This window comes from Muscardinus avellanarius (assembly GCF_963383645.1).
Source record: "Muscardinus avellanarius genome assembly, chromosome: 15".
In the NCBI taxonomy this organism is placed as follows: Eukaryota; Metazoa; Chordata; class Mammalia; order Rodentia; family Gliridae; genus Muscardinus; species Muscardinus avellanarius.
Window position 1 is genome coordinate 84,249,722 of NC_137801.1, and position 19,704 is coordinate 84,269,425.

A 19,704-nucleotide genomic window follows, 5' to 3' on the forward strand; every position below is an offset into this window, starting at 1 on the left:
CCTTAAAAGACGAGACGGGCATGCTCAAGCGCGGGGCGTGGGGAGGTAAGACACGCAACAGGCACAGAGGGGGGGCCCGAGTCGGCCCCCGTGCCCATGAAGTGCCGCCCCGAAGCTCAGACGCATGCAACAGGGTCAGGAAAAACTGGGGGCCAGAGAGAGGAGGCTCGGTAGGAACCCACGCGCCCGCTAAATACACCAAGGACTGACGCTGCTCTGGTGTCCTCGGGTCCTGAGGTGGACTCGTCAGCACCCTCCTGTTCCACATCTTCGTCCTCCTCGTCGGTCGTCCCCGACTCCTCGCTGGAGGAGGAGTAGTCCGTCACCTTGTGGGGGGGCCGCACGTCCTCCACGGCTCTCAGCTCTTTGGCCAGGGCAGTCAGATCCCTAACGCACGGAGGCAGAGGAGAAAGGGAGTTAGAAAAGAGGAAAACGGAAGACAACAGGAAAAGGCAACTCAATGGCGAGCCACGGTGTCAGTTTCATTTAACTGTTTTGTGGAGTATTTGCCAGTTTTGTATAAAGCCTTTGATAGAAGGGGGGAAAGGAGTCAAAAGATGGATTAAAAATAGAAAAGGCAAAGTCTAGAAACCTCACAACCTAATGATCTGTGTATGATACGCTAATAGTGTTTATTGTTGTAGTTTTCAAATAAAGATAAAATTCCAGATCAACAAATGTATAGACAGACCCTTGGGCTTCGTTATTAAGAAATCTGCCTACATGACAAAAATATTTTAAGGGGACTTACACAGAAAGCAAGCGTCTACTTCATAGGTTTCAAAAAATAGGTGACAGCGCCCCCTTGCGGTGATGGAACAAAACAGATACATAGGGAACAGAAACTTATCGCTACATCTTTTATTTACTTAAAGGTGGTAGATTAACAGAGAAGCACCAGGTAGCCCCCCCTCCACCTCGCCCCTGGAAAGGGAGTTGTAAACCAAATAAGTTTGTCTAGCTAAACAGATTCAATTTAAAACACTTCATTTTTTTCCTCCAATATTTGTTAAAACTTCCAATCCTACAGGAAGGTGCAGGTGTAAAGTGTGTACCAGTACACCATTCACATTTTACTTTGCTGTTACTGACTTGCCACATTCCTGATAACAGTCCATGAACTACAGAGAGAGACGGCAGCGACCCCATGTGTGCTGTGGGCAGAAAGCAAGGTGGACGCCCCACTGCCCCTCCGTCCAGCTCAGCTACGTCTCCCCATTAATATCACCAGTCAATGTGTACGTCAGAAAAAGGAATCCATTTAAAATGTATTCAAAAGGGCTCTATTTCCCTTTATTCTTCTATATTGAGATATTTTAAGATTCCCATCAATGCAATGAATATAATTTCAAGAATGATTCTTCATATTTTCATTTAAGTCCAAACTTCATCTTTCTACATAAAGATTTTTTTTTTGGGGAGGGGGGGAGTCTGGGGGTAGAACCCAGGGGCATTCAACCTCCGAGCTACATCCCCTGCCCCATTTTTGGATTCTTTTTATTTTGAAACCAGGTCTCACTGAGTTGCAGAGGGCTTCACTAAGTAGCTGAGGCTGTCCCCGAACCATGATCCTCAGGTCTCAGCCTCCCAAATGCTGGGATTACAGGCGTGAGCCACCACGCCCAGCTATAAAGTTTTTATTTGAAAGTAATTTCTTTTAAAAGTAGACTATGTAAGTATTTTTCTTTTTTACTTTCAGCAGTTCCAGCTTGGTTCTTTTCTGCAGTTCAGAAGGTGTTTATCTTTGAGCTTGAGCCTCTGAAGTATAGGGTAGAAAGTCCTGATAATTATTTCATGGTTATAGTCGTAGATTTTTAAATAGTTGTTCAAAAACCCTACAATTTAACAATAATAAATATACGGAGCAAATTTTTGCATTAAGAAAGCTGGCAGGCATGGTGGCTCACACTTGTAATCCCAGTGCTTGGGCGGCCAATACAAAAGGATTACAGGTGTTTAGTCCAGCCTCAGCAATTTAGTGAGACCTTCAACAACCTAGCAAAACTCTGTTTCAAAATCAAAATAAAAAGGCCTAGGGGTGTAGCTGAGAGGTAGAATTCCCCTGGGCTCAATTCCCAGTGCCAACCAAAAAAGCTCAAGTCATAAAAATTCAAGATGTTTAGATCCTAGAAAAGATGGAAAATGCAAGCTGAGCAAGGAGAATTCAAGCTAAGTCAGAGGCCGAACTCTGCAGAAATAGGGCTTACCACGTCGCCCTTCAGGATGGCAGCAGTTTCGTGGAGTCGGAGAAGCCATCGTTGATGAAGGATGCACAGAGAGGTGGAGCGCAGGACAAGGAGAAGGGAGAGGCGCAGAAGTCAGTTCAAGCAGGAAATAAAAACACTCAAACTTAAAACACATGTTCACAGTTACATGGCCAGTGCTATGGTTAGATAAGAATGTCCCCTGAAGAACTCACGTATTAATGTTCAGAACCAATGTGTCTGGAGGAGGGGCCTCCTAGGCGTGTGGCCACAGGGACGGTGCTTGTGCCTTTGAACCCCCTTGCCTGCTCTCTCCCTCCCTCTGCTTCCTGCCATGGCGGCAAGCTGCAGATCCTCCCTGACAGAGACTGAGCCCTGAAATCTCCAAAAACTGTGAGCAAATAAATGTTCCTTCCTTTAAGTTGTGTGGTCATTTGTTTTGGATCAGAGCAATGAGCGTGTTGACGGAGACAGAAACTGGTACTAAAAGTGGGGTCACTGCCGTACCTGTGTGACCATGTGTTTTTGTGCATCTTTGGAACTGGTTTGTGAGAGGAATTTGGACAAGCCAGAATGCTGATAGAAAAGCTGACTACTCAGGAGACTTCAGAGGGCAAAGAAGATTCCATGGGGAAATGTAGAGGCCACGCATATTATATTCTGGCAAAAAACGTACTGGCATTTTGCCCATGTCCTGAAACTCTACGTAAGGCTTACTGAGGGATGATGGGGACTTTTGGAGGTGGACCAAATGTATTTTGCATTCTGAAATGGTCCTGAGTTCTTCAAGGGCCAGGGGCGGAATGTTGCGGTTAGATATGGAATCTCCTCTGAAGAACTCATGTATTAACATTGAGGGTTGATGTGAAGTCATGGAGATGGCAGTGGAGTCACTCGTGGTAACCTGGGCAGGTGGGGTCCCTGGGGATGTGGCCTTAGGGTTGTGTTTGTGTCTCTATGCCCCAATGCTTGCTCTGTCTTGCTTCCAGCCTCCATGACATTGAGAGCAGAGCCGAGCTCTCTCCCTGTCTCTGCTTCATGTCACCGAGCCCTGAGCTCCCCAGATCTGGCTTAACGTGAACTGTAACTTGAAATTTGCCAAATCTGTGATCGGTTTCCTCTTCTAAGTTGTGTGGTTGATCATTTTAGATTATAACCATGAGAAATGTTGACTAAGACCACCAGTGAACATGTTAAGGAGGACAGGAAGAATGAGGAACAGTCACAGCCACCACCCAGGCACCAAAAGGCAGAACTTAAGCAGCAGGTGAGTTTACAAAGGTGACTTAAACACACTAATTATAAAAGCCAGTATCGCCAATGTCCAACTCATCAAGAGTAAGTAAAAGTTAATGCCAAGCAAAACAATAAAAAGGCCTTTCTTCTCTTAGAATGAAATTTCATCAAGTAAAAACTATACTTTTTCCTGCACTTCTTGGTAAATCTGATTGAGCATAAAATGTATGTTTCAAATACTGGGGGAAAAAATTTCCTTTTATTGTGGACTTTACATAGGAAATAAGATACCTACGGGAGAAAGCATAGAAGTGTGTGAAGTTAAGACATTCCTTATGATTCCTCATATCTGGGAGAAACCCAGCAGAGAGGAATGACTGTGTCTCTAGTTCTTTTTATTAAAGGTGTACTGCTGGGTCTCACGTACACTAAACACACGGTCTACCGCTGAGCTATAACCTCAACTCCTCAACCACATTTTTATAGCAAGATCTCACCCAAGCCCAAATAAGTGAGAGTGATTGGTGTGATCCTTACAGCAGGCTTGAGAGGTCTGAACACTTCTTTCTTCTCTTCAGGTTTTTTCACCACATTTTCAAGGCGCTGAGATGGAGAACCTTCAGACTTGGAGGATGCTGTGAAATTCAAGAGATAAGAGAGGCAGAACGTATAAACATCTGGTGTATGTCACAGAACTGCCCCAGCCCACCTAGCCTCCTGTGCCTCCCCTATTCACTGCCCACTTCCGTGAGCTCCACTATGGCCACAGGTGGGTCTGAACCCTGGGACCTAGGGGCCTTACGGCACTCTGGCAGTCTTTCTCCTGCCTTACTCAGGATCCTCCGTCAGCCCACTCGGCTTTACCTACATGCCTGGTCAGTCTTATGGCAAGAACACGGTGGAGGGAGCCTTCACACTATTACCATTATGGTATCAACAACCAGTAATGATGAGAGTATAGGCCTTGGGTCCATCCCGGAAGAGACGGGTTCAATAGCCAGCTCAGACATTTAGCCGATGACCTTAGGCAGGTCAGCTAATCACATTCAATGATAAAGTGTTCTCGGTGCTAGGCGTGTGTCAAGTCCTCAAAATTAGCTTTAAAATTAATTTTAAAATTAGCTTTAGATTAAAATTATGATGTCCACCTGTGCCATCAGCAACCCACACTAAGGCACTGCTCTGTGCTATGTACCTAGATGTAAGCCATGGCTCTTTTTCTACTGGTAAAGGACTTCCAGTAGAAGAACTGAGCATAGCCCAAAGTGGTTCGGGGAAAGAGTAAAGAAGAGGTGGCCTACATCTCACTCGGAAGCGTTCCCCGGAGCCACTCTGAGACCCAGGGTGGGATCCAGGCTGGGATCCTGAGTTGCTGGACCCTGAGGAACTGCCACTGCCCGGCCTTGGCACCAGCTTCTCCACTCTTTCCCAAAGGAGCCTGGGCTCAATACTGCTGTGGGCAAAGAAGAGAGAACGGTTAGCACATCATTCCAAGACTCAGTACCACACTGTAAACTACACGTCATGTGCAGAATGCAGGGATGGAGAGCAGCGTATAGACAGCACGTAAGATTAAATCTCCCGGACGTTGTAATGGCACCATTCATGGACTTGATCCCTAATACCGTAACAAACAAAAATAATAATTATCCTCCCTTAGCAAACCTAAAGCCTTCACCAGGTGTAAGATGAAAGGTAACTGTTGGGTCAGAAACATCACTTCTGTTATAGCCACAACTCAATTCTTTTTTTTTATTATTTATTTTTCTTTTTGCGGTACTGGGGATGGAACCCAGTGGCACTGTACCTCTGAGCTACACCCTCAGCCCCATTTTTTAGTCTTCTTCTTTTTTTGAAACAGGGTCTCACTGAGTTACGAAGGACCTCGCCAAGTAGCCGAGGCTGGCCACGAACTGCAATCCTCTAGTCTCCGCCTCCTGAATGCTGGGATTACCAGTGTGCGCTACCACGCCTGGCCCTCAGAAAAACTCCACTTACATACTACGCCCAATTATGTATTAATTACACCCCAAATTATCTTCTGTATCTTGACCGCTCTCACCTGTCCCTTGCAGCTCTCTACCTTGAACTTTCAAGGCACACTCCCTGACTGAGCTGTGTGGGGAATGGTAGAGAAAACACAGGCCACAAACAGTTTCTTGCTGTGAACGGATGCACGCAGCCACAGAGTAACATCACAGTCCTACCTGGTCCTGTGGGGCTCTGCAGCCCACCTGACTGCTTCAAATTACAGCAAGATTATGTAGAAGACCAGCCTTAGAGGCTCAGCGACGGACAAGTTACAAAACAGTCCACGTAATGATCGCTTCTGCCCCTAGGACAGTGCCAATCAATGGACTTCCTGCAGCGATGGGCTACCTTAGGGATGTATTGCCCAGCCACGAGCTACACGTGGCCCCGGGACATTTGAGATGTGGCTGGTGCAGGAAAGGGCGTGGTGGCCCAGGCCTGTGATCCCAGTACTTGGGAGGCTGAAATGGAAGGATTGTAAGTCCAAGGACACCCTCGGCAACTTAGTGAGATCCCATTTCAAAATAGAAAAAAATGAAAAGGTCTGGGGGGCGGGGGGGGGGGTCATGTGGTGATAGAATGCCCCTACATTCAATTCTCAGTACCAAAAAAGGGGAGAAAAGGAAATAAAGTGACAATTATATTTCACTTTAATTAATATCAAATTTAAGAAGCCTCATTTGGCTAACAGCTATAGCATTAAACAGAGTTGCCTTAGAACTCACAAAGAGTATTATGTGGTTGATTTACTAGTTTTTTTAGACTATCAAGTAGCTATTGGCTTTCTCTGGTCACCTGGCTGTAATTTGTACAACATTCCACAGGCTTCACAACTTCCATTAGATGGAACCCCCCCCCCGCCCCATTACAAGTCTCCCAAAAGCTCTCTCCTTCCCAGTCAGTATCCTCCACTTACTTTTATGGAGACAAGTGGTCTTCATTTCAGAATTACTGTAATACACACCCAGAATCAAACCCTCTCTTTACTGCAGATCAGTTTGAGGTTATTAATGTTAGCAGAGCTTCTGATCCTTTAGAAAATCTTGTAAATTCTATCTCTCATCTGCAATCATCTCCGTGCCCCCAGAATTCCAGCGTTTCCGAGCACTTTAATAAGACAGACGACACCCAGCTGCAGGGGAGGGCACAGGGCCGGCCCGCCCCCCGCCCTTCATTCTTCACTTACCTGGTGGAGTTCCTCTGTCCTGCTTGGCTACTTTGCTGCCCACCGCCCTGCAGTGGGGAATCCCGACGGGAGAGAACGGGGGATCGCGAAGTTGTTCTCACAGGAACCTTCAGGTAGAAAAGACAGCAAGTAAGCTATTGAAAACCCAGGCTGGAGCACAAACCTCTCCCTACCGAAATGCATTCTAAAATCCCAGTCCACCTCACGCTGGCTCCCTACCACCCCCACCCCACCCCAGTCCCCCTCTGGCCCTCCACTGACACGATGGTGGGGGAAAAATTTAGTCGGAGGCGTCCACGAGGCCAGACGCAGCCTGGCTACGCTCCCGTCACACCAGAGTGGCGTCTGGGCTGCAGACGGGGGCGGGGGGGCGTGTAACAGCAGTTTGCTGAGAAAATGTGAGAATCGGGAAAATAAGCTTCACGGAACCAAACAACGGGCTACAAATGGATCAGGAGAAAGCGAAGACTGGCAGGAAGCAGGAAATGCTCAGGAAGCAAACTCCAAGTGGAGGAAAAACACGCAAAAACGCGCCCTTTTGTTTAATCTTGCCACTGAATAACTGAAAAAAAAAAATTCATTTCAGGGGGTCTATTTTTTTGTCTTTTTGGAACTGGGGATGGAACCCAGAGCGCTGCACCGGCAAAGCAGGCGCTTTGCCACTGAGCTACATCCCGGCCTAAAAACATTTTTGTAATAATTTTTGTGTCGATTTTTTTCTTTTTAAAGATTTAAAGGAGTTTATTAAAAAGATAGAAATCCAGAAGATAGTCACGGCCCCGTGCTAAAGCATGAGGGGGCGCTTCGAATGAAATCACGCCATGTATTTCTTTATAAGACTTTTCTAAAAATTTTGATATGGTTAATTTTGTAAAAATAATGTATGGCTTCTGTATAACTTATGAGTTATAATTCTATTAGTTCCAGAACCATAGACTTTATAGGTTTTCTCTTAAATCATTTTGCTAGCTTATGTTACGGTACAGAGTTCACATCAGCAATAAAAGGCTAATTGGTGCCTGACCAAATACATAACTACCTAACTCTGGAACGTTCTCCCCACCATAAAAAGCCCCTTTGAAGTTTCACTGCCTCTCTCTTTCTGGTGACGTCACCATCCCCCTCGTTAAAATAAATTGCATCTTTAAAACAACGCAAGGAAAACGCAGCGCACGTCTGTCTTTCTGCTCCTTACCCTTGGAGGCACCTCGTCACTGTCTGATCTAGACCAAGCCTTTGGGGCGGGGGCGGGCACCTCCGACTTAGAGTCAGAGCTCTGACTGAGCCCCTCACTGCGGGAAGATGGACATGGGTCCTGAGAGCGGAGATGGTGGTGTGCAAATTTGGGAGGAGAAGGGTCACTGAAGGAATGGGATCGCGAGACAGGGGAAACATTGTTCTTGAGAGATGCCAGGTGGGACCACTGTACCTTACGAGAAAACAAAACACAAAACATTCAATGCGTTCTGCATAAAACTGGCTTTTCTGGTCAATACCAATTCCAAAGCAAGAGCTGGCAAGAGCGCGATGCAGGCTGGGGCGGCACAGTATTGGGTGAGCAGAGCAGTCAACCAGTTACACGTCTGAAGGAAGAGGTGGGGAGGGCAACACGCTATGCAGAAGAGAACAAATGTACATTCATAGGGAAACTCCCGTTATCCAGACAATTACAGAGAGCAGCAGATGTCACGGTTCTTGGACCCGCTAAAAGGGGGACGCTGGATCACATGCACAGTGACGGCCAAGCAGAGGGGACAGAGGCGGGCACGGTAGGAGGTCGGGACAGAGGCAGCCAAGCAGGCAGACCCGCCATGGCCTCGCAGTGTGGGCTCCAGGCCACGGAACACAGCCCAGGGAAGGCGCAACACACACCCCTCATGCTCTGACAGGCGGCAGGACTTGAACTTAAAAATTGTCAGCTTTTCCATTACCAACATTTGTTCTTATTCCGTCCAAATGTTAAACACTTATATATCTTTATGGGAAAATAAAGGACTGATTTCTTTAAACATATTCAGTACCATGGAATCTCTGCATTGACTGCTGTTAAAGTAGTCCACTTAACACTTCAAGAAATATGACAATTACTTGTCAACTGAGTTATCCGGTTGCTTTTAAACTGGGGAAACAAATCTCTGAAATAATCTATAAAATATTTTCATTAAGCTCTATCTTGCTGTTTTAAGATAATTATTCAACATTGCAATTTACATAAATGTAGCCACACATCTATTACATCAATGTATTGAATAAAACCTGGAAATCATTATTTGTTTAACCTCACTAATGTTAGATACAGAGTTAGTTCCAGGTGTACGATTTGTGGGTATGATTCAAGTAATCCCAGTTATTGGTTACAATCCTAGACTTCTAAAATGTTTAAGACGTTCAGGGAGAAAGCATAAAAATGAAAAGTATTAACTGAAACCATAGTCAACACTGGGATTTAAGAGTCCCGCGTGAACAAAACTTTCCCCGAACAATGTTTCACGGGTATCTGTTTCAGCCAAAAGGAATCTCAGAATAGGAAGGCTGGGAGGAGTGCCTCCAGGAACCACATTAATTAGTCAGGGAACAAAAACGAGGCTACATTAACTCAAGACCTCCCATAGTCTACTCTTGGTGGTCAAATAGACAAAGATTTTCTATCTGGGTTAAGGTGAACTTGCAGAACGAAAGCTTTTATTTTGTAATCCTCAAATATCATTGCACAGAGAGTGCAGAGCTGTCCACATACAGGTGTCCCTTGCTCACTCTGTGGCCTCCTTCCCTCCCCTCGCCTGCCCTCCTCTTCCCGTCTTTTCCTTTCCTTTCTTAGCCCCCTGGAGCCGCCGAGCCCTCGACAGGCCAGGCGCTCTGGGGCCCGTGAGCTGCCTAGCAAGGCCCCCGTGCCCGCACACTCTGATCTCCTCCTTTCTTTTTCTCCCTGATGACATTCCCCAACATTCAAAAGATTATTTACTGCAAAGCACGTTCAAAGCCTTGTGTAAATGGTTTTGCAGGACACCCCTGCTGCTTCTGTCCCAAGAGCACAAACGTTTGTCCCCTACACATGCAAACACTGGTGACAAGCACATCCAGGCTCAGGAACCTGAGTTTCCAACAGTCTGGATTACACACTGGCGAGGAGGAAATGTCTAAGCACCAACTATTTTCAGGAAGGAAACAAGAAGCAGTGTTTCAGGACTCTCGGAGCTCCTGGCATGGGATCCTCTCACTCTCTGGGGTCCGGGAGTTGAACCCAGGGCCTCACACCTGCTTGGCAAGTGCTCCACCACGAAGCAACACTACCAACCCTTCATTATTATTATTACTATAATTATTTTATTATTATTTTGAGACAAAATCTTGCTAAGTCACCCAGGCTGGCCTCAAACTTGCAAATCTCCTACTTCAGCCTCCCAAGTAGCTGTGATTACAGGTATGTACCGCTGGGCCCAGCTATAGCTTGTTTTACTCACAACACTGTGCCCTGGCCTCAGAAAAGCCATGACTAACCCACTGGATCATGGTCTTGGATATTAAACCCTTTGAGAGTCTGATAAAAGGCCCTCTTCTAAGAAAAAAAACAAGTACACCGTTAGACAATTCAAAACTTCTGCAGGTATTCAGGGGCATCACTGGCCCTTTAAAGACCATTCAAGGACCTAACTTTACTTTTAAAGTGACTGGGGAAAACCATTCTGGTTCTCTTTTATGTGCTATTACTACGAACTGTCTAAAAGCTAAACTAAAAAATCTTTGTTTTAGAAGGAGGTACTTCTCATCTGAATAAGGGTAGGCAAAAAGTTAGAGAAATCTGGGCGTGGTGGTGCACACTTGTAATCCCAGTACTTAGGAGGCTGAGACAGAAGGATCTCAGATTCACTGCCAGCCTCAGCTATTTACTGAGGCCCTCGGCAACTTAGTGAGACCCTATTTCCAAATAAAATAATAAAAACAGGGCTGGAGGGTATAGCTTAGAAGTAGAATGCCCTTGGGTTCCGTTCCCGGAACCACATAGACACACATAGGGAAAAAAAAAAAAAAAAGAAGAAGAAATCATTGAAAAAAATCCTTTCTTCTCTATCAGTGAGTTCACGTCCTCTTTTGGTCTAAAGCCACTCCCGCGCCTCCCTTTTGAAAGGGGTCGTGAACCGGGTGTGGCTGCTACAGACAGGCTGCTGGTGCGCCAGCCACCGCATGCGTCTCCCCCGCAGCAAGGCTGGCCGTGGCTACCTGTGGCTCCGCCGGTCTCTGCAGGGCAGGGTGCATGGGCTCGGAGCTGCCATTGGAAAAAGACTCTGATCGGGAAGGCACTGGCGGCTCCAACGCTCTGCCCGTCTGCGGAGCCGGGGCTTCGGGGGAGCTGTGGTTAGTTTTCCTAAATCTATCTTCCGCCTGTGTCGGAGGATTAGAAGACAGAACGGCGTTAGTAGGGCAAGCAGAGATGCAAAGGGAAGTCAGAGGACTCTGAGAGGTTCTCCCTCCTCGTTCTCGCTCACGCGCTCTTTTTTTTTAGCTACAAGAAAAGAGAAAAGCAGCTGGGGGCAGGAGGAAAGGCAGATAAAGTAGGATTAGGATTTGATTCAAGAAAAAATAAAGTACTTTTTTTTTTTTATTGGTGGTACTGGGGTTCCTGGAAACCCTCCTGCCTCTGGGCTATGCTCCCAGACCTATTTTTATACTTATTTATTATTTGAAAACAGGGTCTCTTAAGCCAGTGCGGCTGGCTTCGAACCTGCGCGATCCTCCCAAGCGCAGGGATTACAAACGTGCGCCACCACGCCTGGCAAAAATAAAATACTTCTGAAGATGTAAATTAAGCAAGGCGGTCTCTTAAGATCTCTGTACCCAGGGTTTTAGTAATGGATACAATGATAAACTGGGGAAAAATTAATCTGTCACAACCAACTAAAGGCACATGTTAAAACACTATGATCAAGCTGGGTGTGGGTGGCGCACACTTGTCATCCCAGCATTAGGGAGGCTGAGACAGGAGGATTGCGGTTCATGGACAGCCTCAGCTACTTAGTGAGGCCCTCTGCAACTCAGTGAGACCGTTTCAAAATAAGAGAAAACAGGGCTGGGGGTGTAGCTCAGAGGTAGAAGGCCCCTGGGTTCCATCTCCAGTACCTCACAGAACAAAACAAACAAACAAAAACCCCACTATGATCAGGAATCCCAAATGTGACTCATTCCTCCAAAAAGAGAAAGGCATTTCAGAACAAGAGGAATACTCGTCCTTGGGGCAGATGCAGCGGGAGGGCGCCACCCACAGGCCGGGACGCAGCACTCCGGGAAGCCTGGCAGCCCCACTGGCCCAGGGTCAGGGCAGGGGCTCCTTGCCACCCAACTCGGAGCCCAAATGCACCCCCTGACTCAGAAACAGATCCAGCTAGAGGCACGCTTCCCCTCTCACTAGCTTTGGAGAAAACAGTGAGCCGGATCACCATGTCTTTCATTGACATTTTTGAGGATGACTCTGCCACACAGGCTTCTCGTCTGGTTTCGCTTCTAATTACTCTGGCTGAGATCTGTTAACTAAGACACCTGGTCCTTTAAGGAAAAAGCTCTCACTCCACAGGAGACTTTGGACAAGTCCTCCACCAGCCTGAAAACAAAGGGAAGTCTTTGGCTGGTGCCCGAGGCGCACACTAGCGACCCTATCTCAGTTCTGGACAGCCGGCCCGTTCCTTCCCAGATCAGAGCCCACGGGACACCCATGACTAAGCCCCGGAGGGCGGCAGGTACCTCGCGAGCTCTGTCGCTGGGCTCGTAGTGGGCTTTGGGCTCGGGAGCGTGGTAGCTGGGCTTGCTCCTTTCCTGCAGTGGCGGCGGCGGCTGCGGGTGCTGCGGGTGCGGCCTCCTGTGGTCATGCTGTAGAGACAGGAGATAGGCTTGTTCGTGTTGCAACTGCCTGTGCAGCCTCTCCGCCTGCCGGTGCTCCTCCATCTCCCGCCAGCGGCACTCCTTGGGAGAGGGACAGAACACTCAATCTGCGGGCCACCGGAGAGCTCGCCTCTTCTCTGGATAGGTTCTCGACTTGGTTTTCTTTTTCTTTTCTTTTTTTTTTTTAAGACAACACATTCTTCCCCCTTTGTTTTCTAACAAAGCAAAATAAGCGGGATCTTAAATAGCATGTTACCTGTGGAAAAATGTGACAGCACTTGCTAACTCTAACATCAATGGACAGCGTTAAGACAGAGTTCAATTGAATGGAGGTTTCAGGGGTGGATATGTATGTGTTAGGAAAAAATCCCACGGCGTGAGTTTTGAGCCTACAGCCCCGAGCATTCTAGTGTGTCCACTGAATGCCTGGTTCTGTTCAAAACCTCGCCTAGTTACCAAACAAGAACAGTTACTCATGGGAAGTAAGCATATAAATAAAAGTCACTTTGCACTGTCCCAAGCAGTAACCTTGAAGAAGCCTCCACTTGAGCCTGGCTGCCCACGGCATAACCAAAGCTGACTGGTGCGCAGCGCGGCTGGCTGGCTTGGGGCGGGACGCTCGAGCCTAGAGCTGGGGCCCGGGACGGAGGCGGGGCGTTACCAGTAACATGGCCTGCTCCTGGAGCAGCTGCTGCTGAAGAATTTCCAAGTGCCGCTGCTCCTCTTCTAGCTGTCGCCTGATATACTCCTGCCACACAGAAATTACCCAGCGATCAATTTACCCAAAAAGAAAGCATCGAAACCAACTGCGTGGAGCACCAGGCCCACGGCTCCAGTCATCGCTAGTGACAATTCATTCAGCGAGTGTCTAATCCACACGCGATGTATTGCGAAGGATTTTCCCATCGACTGCATATTGGCCAGCAGGACCCAGAGTCTCCTGCACTCCAGCGAAATGCACGAAGGAGCCCGAAGCCTCTGTTAGGACTGCGGCCGGGGATGGTGCAAAAACTCAGAGGACGCCTTCCTTTCAAGGCTGATAGACTCCGGAGAAAGGAGAGTTATTAGAAAAGATCGGAGGGCTCTCGGTGGTAATATCTGCTCGTTGGTCATTAGTTAACACAAGGTTGGTTCACTAAGTTTTGAAATACGGACCCCCAAAGTGGTTAATATTAAAAAACAACATGATTTATACTTTCTCTGATGATTCAGAAAGTACCTGGAATGACTACATGATGAAAACCGCGGTCTGGGAATACCAGACGCGGGGAGCTCCCTGTAAAGGAACAGGCGCAGGCTCTGGGTGAGGGGCACACACACAGATGAGGATGGCTTTCTCCAGCGAGAAGAGAATAAGCAACCTCTGTCACAGTGACTACAGGCAGCCACGTCCACTAGGTAAAGAAGTAAAGCTCGTACCTTGAAGTTGCATGCACAGGAGATGGAGAGGGGTTAGGAGGCCTTGCCCGGTTTCCCCGAGGATCGGCTCTGACCTCAACCTCTCAACCTCCCATTTTCTCAATCTCCTCTTTTGGGATACAAAAATGTAACAATCTCTTCCAATTTTCAAGGTGTTTGTATGAGGCTCAAATGGGAGACACATACAAAATAATTCTGAAGCACAAATAGCATTGTATAGTAAAAGAAGCTTCTCTCCTTTCTGACAGAGGAAAAATGCTAACTGCCTGTACCGGAAAGAGAACGGAGTAAGGAACACGTGGAGAAATTTACCCTGAAAGCCAGGCTATGTCTTTAGAGCGTATACTGCTGACCACCCCCATGCTTCGTGGTGCATACCTTAAAATAAAAATAACTGCAGATAAAGGCTGAATGGAAATTTATGTTAACCAATAACCCTAGTTAGGAAAATGCTGGACAACAGAGAAATCATGGCATATAAATATCCTTAGGAAACCCTATCTCACAAAGCTAGTTGAGCCAAAAAAAAGTGGGGGAAAAAGCCAATCTGGGCAAAGGTTACCCACAAGGCCACTGCTGAAGACCCCTGGCTCTGGTCTGGATACAAGTGCCTTTTTACGCCTGTCCCGACAAGACTGTGCAATGCCAATGGTTGCTTTTGCAACGGTGAGGCAGCCCAATCAACCAATTCTGGAAAAGAGGACCTGCCGCCCAACACACTTCCTCCTTCAACAAGACAGGATGAAATCCTAACTTCAAAGATCAAGTTATTCTACTCATTTTCAGCCACAGGGACAACCAGGAAAGTCACATCCTTTCCAAATGACAAATGTCCTGATATACAGAGAATACAGAGACAACACATGTAAGAAATACATACCCGTGTGCAGGAATGGGGTGTGCCCTACACTGTTAACAGGGGGACTATGATTTTTAATAGAATAATAAAGCAGGGAAAAACTTAGATTTTTTTAAAAGAATGCACAATACACACTATTTACAAAATCTAATGAGTGCTATTTGCACATTAAAGAAGAAGTACTACTATCATTCCTTCCTAACAATCAAATTAAGAGAATTATCCCTGGGTCAAGTCTTTTTGTTGGGAGGGGGGTACTGGGGGTTGAACCCAGGGGCATTCTGTCTCCAGACTAGACCCCCAGCCAGCCTGATTTTATGTTTAGTTTTTTTTTTTTTTTTTTTTTTTTTTTTTAAACAGGTCTCGTTAAGTTGCTGAGGCTGGCCTCAACTCTGAGATCCTCCTGTCTCTACCTCCCAAGTACTGGGATTACAGGCATGCGTCACCACACCTGGCTCTTGGGTAATATCTTTTTTTTTTTGGGGGGGGGGGTAATATCTTAAAAACTGGTATTTTTTCCCTCTCTACAGTCCACGAGTATGAATGTGTTAAAACAATGTTAAAAAAAAAAATGCAGACACACACACACCAGCTAATGGTCAATAATTTCAGTAAGGTAACAATAGAGGGCACCACTAAATTCCAGGGAGCACATACAGCCAAATCTCAAAATACCCGAGGCGTGTGATGAGCAAAGAGGACGGTGAATGGTCGCGTTTAGACACCATCACCACAGTTTTTAAACCCATCTTACATATAAATTTCAAGTGTTATTTAAATCGTCCCCGTTTGCATCATGTTCTTCTATATTCAAAGCTAGAAGCAAAGAGCCATCAGTTGAAACACAAGAAGGGCAAAGAGGTTGGGCACAGTTAATTTTTGTGGTTCAGGAAGCACGAGAAATTTCTAAATACAACTATATGTCCCATTAATAAAATGGTGTAAATATTACTAACAAACATGTGATCTTTTTTGGTTGAAGCATGCAATGTTATTCGTTTATATTATATACAGATTTATATACAAAACCATACTAATTTAGCTAATGAATAATTCAAAGACTTATTAGAAATTTCTTACAGTTAGTTTTAATTTCCGTTTTGGAAAAAAAAAATTAATTATCATCCAGACAACTGGGATTTGCAGCACTGAATCAAGCCTGAGAAGACAATCAAAAATCTTTCCGGTCTACTATTTGGAGACCATTTAGCTGATTTCAAATTTCTCTTTTAAGGGTAATGATTTATAGAGCTCATTTTTAAGCAAGAGACTCAACTCATTAGCGTTGCTTCCAATCAGTTTCAGCATTTTTAAAAGTCAAAAGTTCTGGGACTGCGTACCTGTGTGCAAGCGTGTGTGCGTGTGTTTTACCCTGCTCTGCAGAGCAGCGAGCTCCCCGGGCAGTGGCTGAGAGTACGTTGTGAACGTACCTGCTCTCTCTCCACCCTTCTCTTCTCTTCCTCTGCCCTTCTCCTCTCCTCCTCTTCTTTCCGTCTTCTCTCCAGTTCCTCCAAACGCCTCTTCTCTTCCTGTTCTCGCCGCCGCTGCTCGCGTTCTTGCTGTCTTCTGGCTTCCCGCTCTCTCCTTTGTTGCTACAGAAGTAAAAATATATAATTACCAAGGGTAGTCCAGTGAGAGCTCACAGGACAGCTGCTGCCCAGTTACAGGTGGACGTCAGTGCAGTTCACTTCACAGATCCCATTTCCACTGGCCAATTCTTTCTTTTTTTCTTATGGTACTGAAGATTGACCCTAGAGGCATTCTACCTTTGAGCTGTACCCTCAGCCCCATTTTATTTCTTATTTGAAAACAGTGGCTTTGCTGTTTTCAAATAAGAAAAGGTTGACACGAGTCTCCCTACTTGGTGAGACTGGCCACAAACCTGCACTCCTCCTGCCTCAGCCTCCCAAGTGCAGGGATTGCAGGTGTGTGCCACCACGCCCGGCACGGCCAAGTATTTCTATCCAGCCCTCAACTCTGTAAGTAATAGCTTCTCGTCAACAGTGGCCAAAGGTGCTCTGTTCGTGTGAATCCTTCTAGGGTTTCACTGAGTTATTCCCACGGCTCCCTGTACCACACCAAGCAATTCTTGATTCTTGGGTGTCACTAACAGAGTTAGTCAAAGGTCCTCGATCAGGAGAAAAACACGTCAGAGAAAGAAATAAAGGAAAGTAGATGTAAGACGACGACAGAGAGACGGAGAACAGGAAACCGAGGGAGGAGAAGACACCCACGCCAGCCCTGAGCGCGGGCCTGCACTCAGCTCGGTGTCGGGCTATTTACTATTCCCTTTACCTGACCTGGTATTATCCTCATAACAACTGGAGGAAGTCAGTATCTCATCCTCGTCTACACATGAGAAACATGCTCAGAGAAGCTCGGTGGCCAGCCTGGTGTCACCAGCCAGCAAGCCGCCAGGTGGAAAAGCCCACGCTCTTAGCCACACACCGCCCAAGTCCTATCTGCAGCCCGGTCACCAGGCTCACCGTCCCTGTTCTGTAGAAAACACGCGGCCTGCAGCACAGAGTGGGGGACGCGCTGGCCGCTGCGCCCTCTCGCCCCGACCCATTCTCCCCATGCACAGGAAAACGTGGGCCCATGACCAGCACCGACGGCAGGACTGGGGTGGTGAGAGCCACGCGTTCGCGGCGAGCACCTGAGGTACAGCTAGCACAGATAAGAGCCGAGGTTTTCATTCTATTTCATGCAAGTCAATTTCAGTTTATTATTACTTTGTGGTACTGGGGATTGAATCTGAGGATGTGCTATCTCTGCGCTACAACTCCAGTCTTATGTTTTATTTTGACACAGGGTCTTGCTAAGTTACTGCTGCTGGCCTTGAACCTGGGATCCTCCTGTCTCAGCCTCCCAAGTACTGGGATTACAGGCCCGTGCCACCCCGCCCGGCTCAGTCAAGTTAACTTTAAATGGCCAAATGTGCTAGCAGCTGCTGCACTGGACATGCAGCCACCCAGCCTGAGCCACAGAGAGCCAACGGGGTTACCATAACCTTCATTTGTGACACTGAAGTAAATTCGGGGGATACTCACACACTATGTATAACAGGTATTGGAGTTTAAATATTCCCCCCAGAACTCCCCTTTCCCTCATCTAGGATTCAGTTTGAAGGTAGACACTTAAAAATGATTCCCAGAGAGCCGGGCGTGGTGGCGCACGCTTGGAATCCCAGCATTCGGGAGGCTGAGACAGGAGGATGGCGGTTCGCGGACAGCCTCAGCTACTTAGTGAGGCCCTCCGCAACTCAGTGAGACCCGGTTTCAAAATAAAGAATAAAAAATAGGGCAGGGGGTGTAGCTTGGAGGTCGAATGGCCCTGGGTTCCATCCCCAGACCCGCAAAAAAAAAAAAAAAAAAAAAAAAAAGAGTCCCACAACAATGAAAGGATTGTCTTCACTAGACTGGGTGATGGTGTGGTATTCCAGTCTCAGGTCAGGACTATGTCGACGATATTCTCAAAGACAGTCCAAGTAGCCTTGATGGCGCCACCTCTCTCACCACACAGGTTTTGTTTTTCCCCCACTGTCCTTGGAAGCATTAACTCAACGCACAAAACTCAGCAGCTTCCAGTGGGTGGAGGTTGGGTCTTACAGTGTCTGCTCTAGTGTTTAAAAACTACGACTTCCATGGTTAAAGTCTATTAAATTCCAACACCTAAGACTTAACCACCATGTAATGAGTCTGGGTTCAAAATCAAGAACATCGTGAACGCAACTATCCTGGTGTCAAAACACAACTGGGGCCTTCCCTTCCAGCCCTGGCCTGGCCTTGCGCTCCGGAGCAGAAGGGATCGAGGGCACAGACTTCTCCTGTCTTCTGCCTCCAGCCACTCAGAGGGGGCAGGTCTTGCTGTTCCCAGAGAGCAGACACCATCCTTATTTCCTTTATAAAGCCAGCTACAAGAAAGTTAAACAAAACCACTTTTTCCTACCCCAGGACTCCATAAACAAGCCAACACAGAAACTCAGGAGAGAAATTCAAGAATAACATGGAACCTGTGTTTCTGGAGCCTTTCCCCACAAAGCAAATTAAACTAAGACCTTTATACTTTTTGCCTTTAACTTTTCTTAACAGGAGCAAAAAGAACTCACCAGGACATCAGTTGTAATACATATTTATATAAGAGCTAAGACCACAACTGGTTGGGTTTTTTTTTTGGTACTGGGAATTGAACCCAGAGGTATTCTACCTTCAAGCCACACTTCCAGCCCTCTTATTCTTTTTCTTGAAACAGGGTCTCACACTAAGTTACGGAAAGCCCCACTAAGTAGCTGAGGCTGGCAGGAAACCTGTGATCCTCCGGTCTCAGCCTGGGATTCAAAGCGTGTGCCACCATGCCTGGCTGGTTATAAAGGAGAGCATCTTTGAGATTTATTAGGAAGCAAAATATGCTAAAAATAAAACAAAAAGATGTCTGATAGATTTGAAATGGAAATAAAAAGGATAACTTCTTCGGCAATCAGTTTTACAACCTAAGACATGTGAGGGTTTCCCTTGAGGGGGGACCACGGGGCTGTGATCCTGAGGAGGGAGCGTCGCTTCGGGCACTCTGTATCCCACGCGGCACAGGAGGGCCGGGGGCAGAGCCAGGTCCTGGGGGTGATGCGGGCGGGCTCCCAGGGAGAACCGACCTGCTAGAATAATACTGTGTCTAGCAAACACCTGGGAGGCCAGGTAAGAAGGGCCCCACCTGTGGGTGAAAGAAAAAATTCTACAATCACAACAAAGTAAGTAGGAAACCACCCAAAAGGAAAACAAAAACAAAGGCAGTCAGACAGAAAGAAAATAGAAGGGTGTGGGGAGGCAAACAGGGTCTACGCTTACGACTCCCTGGTAGCTTCAGGAATTTCCAGTTCTGAGCCAATGGGGGAGCACGCTCAA

The 19,704-nt window shown here is 46.9% G+C and overlaps 1 protein-coding gene across 1 annotated transcript in view; it reads right to left on the bottom strand.

Moving 5' to 3' along the window:
* Positions 1 to 19,704, bottom strand: part of MAP4K4 (mitogen-activated protein kinase kinase kinase kinase 4) — a gene marked incomplete at both ends in the record, with an annotated part of 175,091 nt that overhangs the window by 15,347 nt on the left and 140,040 nt on the right. Inside the window, 9 exon segments of the mRNA XM_080711647.1 lie at positions 132 to 386; positions 3,978 to 4,075; positions 4,742 to 4,893; positions 6,658 to 6,764; positions 7,853 to 8,086; positions 10,876 to 11,037; positions 12,391 to 12,609; positions 13,190 to 13,276; positions 16,237 to 16,398. Of these exon segments, the coding sequence (XP_080567773.1) occupies positions 132 to 386; positions 3,978 to 4,075; positions 4,742 to 4,893; positions 6,658 to 6,764; positions 7,853 to 8,086; positions 10,876 to 11,037; positions 12,391 to 12,609; positions 13,190 to 13,276; positions 16,237 to 16,398 (1,476 nt within the window).